Source organism: Raphanus sativus, chromosome 1 (genome assembly GCF_000801105.2).
Source record: "Raphanus sativus cultivar WK10039 chromosome 1, ASM80110v3, whole genome shotgun sequence".
NCBI classification, from domain to species: Eukaryota; Viridiplantae; Streptophyta; class Magnoliopsida; order Brassicales; family Brassicaceae; genus Raphanus; species Raphanus sativus.
Window position 1 is genome coordinate 6,239,754 of NC_079511.1, and position 6,482 is coordinate 6,246,235.

At 31.9% G+C, this 6,482-nt stretch overlaps 2 protein-coding genes across 2 annotated transcripts in view; one reads left to right on the forward strand and one right to left on the reverse strand.

Moving 5' to 3' along the window:
• Window positions 1-6,482, forward strand: part of LOC108808698 (phosphate transporter PHO1 homolog 3) — a 76,797-nt gene that overhangs the window by 52,687 nt on the left and 17,628 nt on the right. The window lies entirely within an intron of this gene.
• LOC108843592 (probable fucosyltransferase 7) lies at window positions 2,375-4,675 on the reverse strand. The gene is made up of 3 exons (XM_057007442.1): window positions 4,479-4,675; window positions 3,649-4,368; window positions 2,375-3,226 (listed from the first exon to the last, which is right to left on the reverse strand). The coding sequence occupies exons 1-3, from the start codon at window positions 4,588-4,590 to the stop codon at window positions 2,487-2,489; spliced, it is 1,572 nt and encodes a 523-aa protein (XP_056863422.1). The 5' UTR covers window positions 4,591-4,675; the 3' UTR covers window positions 2,375-2,486.

Below are 6,482 nucleotides of genomic sequence, written 5' to 3' on the forward strand. Positions count from 1 at the left end.
AAGGAGGTTAAACTTTTCTTGATACATGTCCAAGCGTTTATAAAAGTGTTTTGAATCTGACCCGGATCCGTAATTGAACTGATAAATCTCTGACCCAATAGAAATCGAGTTTGGGTTTTATTGCAGTACTGATTGAACCAATAGATAATTTTTATTTTTACTATTTTTAGTTTAAGTTATATTTTGAAATTATTTTTTATATTCTAAATTTCTAATTAAAATTTTGAAAATTCAGTCTATACTAATAAAGTTGGCTTTTTTATCTCCTTGGGGGAAAAATGCCATGTGGCATTTTCTTTTTAATAATTTAAATATTTTTTCAACTTAAATTTAATGAATTTGAGTATTAATTATGAAATAAATGGAGGGAAGGAGGTTAAACTTTTCTTGATACATGTCCAAGCGTTTATAAGAGTGTTTTGAATCTGACACAGATCCGTAATTGAACTGATAAATCTCTGACCCAATAGAAATCGAGTTTGGGTTTTATTGCAGCACTGATTGAACCAATAGATAATTTTTATTTTTACTATTTTTAGTTTAAGTTATATTTAGAAATTATTTTTTATATTCTAAATTTCTAACTAAAATTTTGAAATTTCAGTTTTATTGTCGTCTTCCTCTTTTTCTACAATACAATTTACGTTTGCAAAAAAAGTGAGTCATGATTGTGCTTGAGCTGCACGTCCGTAAAACAGACTGAAGCACGATGAGACTTATTATTCTCCTACACTACAATTTACTTTGGCAAGAAAGGTGAGTAAATTATTTTTAGTTTTTTATTTAATTTAATTTAATACAAATCATTACATTTTTAATTTACAGATCAAAAAAATTAAAATCATATGATCATATGAACTACAAAACAGAGTTTGGATTGTTGAAAAAGAAAAACCAGGCGAGATTGATTATAATAAATTAGAGAATGCTCTTACTGAAAAATATCCCAAAATGATGAAGTGACAAATTTAGAAAAAAAATTATTGGTAAGTTTTAAAATTTAGTTTATTTTTGTTATTGATAATTTATTACAATAATGTTTTAATTCTGGTTTATTTTGGATTGGAAAATGTCTTGATTTTTTTAGATGTCATAATTCTTATGTTACAACTTTTTTAAATAGTCTAAACTATTTCTTAATATTTTGTATGTAATTCTTAACTTTAGTTTTTATATATATTTGTTTTCATAGCTAATATATTACTGTATAATAAAACTAATTTATTTATTAACCCACAATTCATCTGCAGTTAATCCAATGATCCAGTAATTCGGTAAATCATCTGATTCAGTGTCCGGGTCGGGTTTTAAAACACTGGTTTGTAGGATTTTTTTTTGTATTTGATGTTGACAATGGAGAATATATCCTCTACAATTCTCCTTCTTTAACGCAATCGACGTAATCATTCATATAATCAATCTAGAAATCACATTCATTTCACCATCTCTTATTGAATGCTTCTTTAGTTCCTGCTTTCTTAGTTTCATTGTATATGTATAGATGGTGTGAGAGTTCGGACGATACTCCCTTTACTTTTTCCAAGTCAATCATTGTCGAATTTCCAGTTTCATTGCTCGGAGTTAAAGACAAATCAGTGTAGAGATGTTCAAACTAGACTACAACAATTTTGGCAAGCTTGAAATGTTAAGAAAGGAGAAAGATATTAGGGTTGATATGTTGTTGATTAATGGGAAGGTACCCCAATTTCTTATTTCAATTTACCAGTTAATGATTACTTGCTTTTAAAGTAGTAGTTTTCTTATGCATCATCTTCTTTCTCAGGTGTTTTTACATGTGTTAATCAACTTCCTATGATTTAACACTTTTAAACATTTCTTGAAAGAAAGCTCAGTCTATGACACGAATATTTAAGATTCCAACTAAAAAACTTTTTTACGACTATTAATTTTTATTCTATTTTTATTAAATCGATTAGTAACAACTACTTATGCTATTTTACTTTGAACTAAATAACTTCAAACAAAATAATATATTATGGTAGCTAATTATTATAAAAAATCAGAAAATATTATTCTTTTACATATTTTCATTTTACATATTTTCTTTACTAAGACCATATAATAAATTATAAATTTAAGTAAGAAAAAAACATACAAATCCAAATCCTGCGCGTAGCGCCGGAATATCACTAGTATCATATATAAAAAGATATTTTTTTTTAAATCCTACCGGCTCAATGGATACTGTTTTGGACTGGTTCATAAAGATTTAAGTCAGTTCTACAATAAAGACATAATCTATAAGAAAATACATTTACCTTTACATAAAATAAATGAACTTAATCCTTTAATAAAGCACCCTTGTAAAAATAAAACTAGGTTTTTCAGCCCGTCGTGTTTTTCAATTACGAAAAAGAATTAAACATCCTATTAGTTTATTATTCATGATAGAAATTCTATTTTATTTTCGAAATCTATCAAAAAAAATATTCTTTTAACCCTCTCTGTTTTCACTGGGATAACATCTACAACTCATCTTTAGTATCATCAAATAGTTTAAGCCCGTCATGCCTAAGATCCTCACAATGTCTAACAAAAGGAAGGACTTTGGCCGAATTAACTATCCTTCTAGCTTCACATCCATGAGTGGGAGGAGTCAGGAAACAAGGCTCCATGGATACAGCACGAACACATGGTGGATTAGGAGTCTTGCCTCTTGCTGGTTGATAGAGTAACCATGGCTTTAACCCTCCAAGACTATGAGCAACATATCCAAACGTAGACCTTGCGCTTGTGACAATGTTATCAGTTAAGCTCAGAAGATACATCTCGGCGAGCGCCTTTTGGTCGTGAAGCTTCTTGTCTGTTTGCTGAAACCTTTCTCCACTTGGCTGATAGACTTCTATGATCTCTCCTGTCGAAGTTGGCCGTTCCCAATACATGTTCTTTAGGTTATTAGAGTACTCTGGATACAGAGATGTGACAAGAACAGCTTTAAGTTTCTTGCTTCTTGATGTATTGGTGACTTGTGATTCAAGTGTAGTCAACTCAGGCAAGAGTTTCTCTCTTTGTGTACAGGCAACAATCTGGTTCATGACGTGTTGGAGATATCCAGCGCGTCTGCTGAAAACCCTTACTTGTATCCCAAGTGTTTCGTCTGCTCTTGATAAGTAAGCATCGTATGATCTTGTGACCATACCCCAAACTTGATTTGTCGGGTGAAAAAGATATCGAGCCAAGTGGTAGAAGACGGTGTTATATTCGGGTTTATTATGAGTTTCCAACTTAAAACCAATTGGCAATTAGTGGATTGACCCTAACCCTTTATATAGTAGTAGAATAATTCTTATATTTCCGATGTGGGATGTTTCTCATCAATACCCTCCCTCACGCTCAGACATCTAGGTCTGAAGCGTGGACAATTGTGGGAATAACATCCACAGAGGGTCCAACACCGGTGTAGTAGTAGTTGTAGTAAATTAGGTCAAAGGATCTTATCGCTCTGATACCATGTTATATTCGAGTTTATTATGAGCTTCCAACTTAAAACCAATTGGCAATTAGTGGATTGGCCCTAACCCTTTATATAGTAGTAGAATAATTCTTATATTTCCGATGTGGGATGTTTCTCATCAATACCCTCCCTTATATAGTAGTAGAATAATTCTTATATTTCCGATGTGGGATGTCTCTCATCAATTAGTTCGGTTTGGAAAGTTGGATTAAACCATAGAGATGGAACAAAGTAGACATTGGCTTTGACAATCAACCAAGGGACTTTGTCGATCATGGTTTGATCCTTTTGGCAGAAGAACATCTTATCTTCATCTCTCGAATCATGTAGGATATGAAGATACAGATGCAGCGGAATTGAAGTCGAGTTAATGGTTTGATTCTTCAACATTGTTCCGTAACAACGAGGGTATCCTTTGTCGTAGCCATCAATCTGCTTCATTAATGGGAAGTCATTAGGGAGTAACCATGAAGTACCTGGAAACGGCTCGCAGAAGAGATCACTTATGTCTTTGCTTTGATCAACAAGGACGACTCTCTCTGTCAAGAGCGCGTAGAGGAAGACAGAGGCAAGGGTTAGTATTCTGTTTCCAAGACCGTAAACCGCGACCCACACAATGTATTTGCATTCACCAACATGTTTGTTTGCATAATTCTCATCATCATGACCAAGATTTTTTGTTGCTTGCTTGTATGCTTCTGTGCCTGGACCGCAACGCTTGTGAAGTTTCTCATAGCTTCTAAGCTTAGAGATAAGATATTCAGCAGGCTTGTAAGGAAATGGCTTGCGATACAAGGAAGACTGATACCTACTCAAGCAAGAATCTTCATCGAAATCAGAAGTTAAAAGATCTTCTAACAGTTTGTCCCTAGGTTTTTCGGAATCCTTTGAATCTATAAGAAGAAAATGGAACACTGTACTAAGTCTAAACTCTGATAAAAAAAAAGTAAGTCTAAAGGATGATTAGTTCTGAATAAGAAATTCAAAAGAGAAATGAACATACCGTTGACTATAGCGCTAAGAAGGTGGTGTTGGAAGACGTTTGAGAAAGATACTAACATCACCGACCAAAGTACTAAGCAAGTGCCGGCTGTTAACATAAGCTTCATCTTCATACTCAAATCCCAAAAAAAGTTAATTGGAGACTTGAAATAGTTGATGATATTACACTGACATGTTGTTGTATCAATTATTATTAGGAGTTATGAAGAGTTTAGAACTCTTATTGTGACCAAGTCAATGTAAACTTGTATGTTTATAAATATTATAAATGTGCTATGCTGTGAAATTGGACAAACTCTGAAAGCGACTCCAATAGTTTTCTAATGATTATTTCATATATTTGTTACAGTAGAACAAATTGATGTAGGTGACGACATTCCGTGTATGTATATGGAACAATCAAATTATTAAATTAACAAAGAATTGTCAAATAAGAAAGTTTTGTTTAATTTAATCAACAAATATTGTGATGTCGAAATCTCAACAATAAACCAAGTGATGGTAGTCATGAGTTCGATTTTCTCTTGGAACTAAATTATCACTATTTAGTTTGTCTTGACTTAGATTTCGGTTCAAATGATTTATATGGTGATCCATAACAGATGATCAATTCATTCTCTGACACCAGTCGAAAGACATTCCAAACTTTTTGGAGTAGTCCACTCTATCACTAAGTGCGTTCTTCACAGGACGAATCGGATCAACCGATAGAATTTATAAAAAAAAAAAATTCTCAACAATATATTAATTATTTTTCATTCAGTTCTTTCTTTGATTTTCTTGTTGACAAATCACATTCAATTTTAGTGTTTTCCAAGGTTAAGTTTCAGGTTGTTTTTCCCCAAAAAAGTTTCAGGTTGTTATTAAGTTCCGGGTGCTGAGATGTTTGTCATATGACTCATCCCAAATAGTTACAAGAGTATATAAGGTCAATGATTTGTACTTTATTTAGACATAAATATGATCAAGTTTATGACAACCTGGTATTTTGGTTAACCTGCTAACTAAGTTGGTTTACTTATAAGTTATAACCAAGCGACTCCCAAATCGTCAAAATGAGAAAACAAAGGGACAACATAATTCTAGAAAAAAAAATTGCAACTACCATCCAATAAAATTGAGAAAACAAAGAGAAACTTGTAGATCTTTGTTTGACATGTTGTATGAACATAGCACCATATAAACTTAGTCCTGAAATTGAGTATTTATAAATCAGTTAACAACTAAAAACACTTCAAAATTCTAGAATACATTTTTTTTAGTGTGAAATCAAGTTTTATCTCTTATATTAATCCAAAGAGTTTATTTTGCACCCCCATAAAAAGGTTCAAATACAGTATTTATAACTCGCTACACATGTATTTTTTTTGTCACGACTAGCTACATAATTTTATGGAAGCCGTCTCCATATGTATGGAAGTCACTGCACACTGAAGAAATGCAGAAATGCATGGATGTCCATTCCGATTATTAGCAGGCGATTCTCCCGGCGGAGAGAGCTGCTGAAGAAGAAGTGACGAATAAGCAAGTTGAGGGTTGATTTATTTACAATTTTCACTACTAACAGAGAAAATTATTCAAAAACTTATAAGAGCCAATGATTGTCGAGTTTGTTCCTTAATTAAAGACTGTCACTTTGTGAGAGAATAAGTCTCACATTGACTGAGATCGATTCTTTTCACTTAAATGAGTCGCTCTTCTTTGTTTCGAGAAAACATTTAACAATAATTCATCGAAAACTAGTGCACAAAATTAAAAATTTTAGTATGTTGTTTTGTTTTAAAATAAATTAACAAAAAATAACAACATGTTTATATATGAATAGTACAATTACATCAAATTATATCAAGTTATAAAAGTTTTATAATATTATATACAAAAAATATTGTCAAACATCTATACTCTATATGTAAACTATAAAACATAAGATATACAAATGATTTTTTTTATAAAATCATCGGTTTATGAGTTTACGTTGAACAAAAGTTAAATCAAACATCCCGCG

Excerpts from the sequence above, each read along its gene's own strand:
- LOC108843592 (XM_057007442.1), bottom strand. The coding sequence starts at position 4,590 with ATGAAGATGAAGCTTATGTTAACAGCCGGCACTTGCTTAGTACTTTGG. Across the intron at positions 4,369-4,478 it reads TCTTAGCGCTATAGTCAACG|ATTCAAAGGATTCCGAAAAA; the intron begins GTATGTTCATTT and ends TTCTTCTTATAG. Across the intron at positions 3,227-3,648 it reads CGAACTAATTGATGAGAGAC|CCGAATATAACACCGTCTTC; the intron begins ATCCCACATCGG and ends CTCATAATAAAC.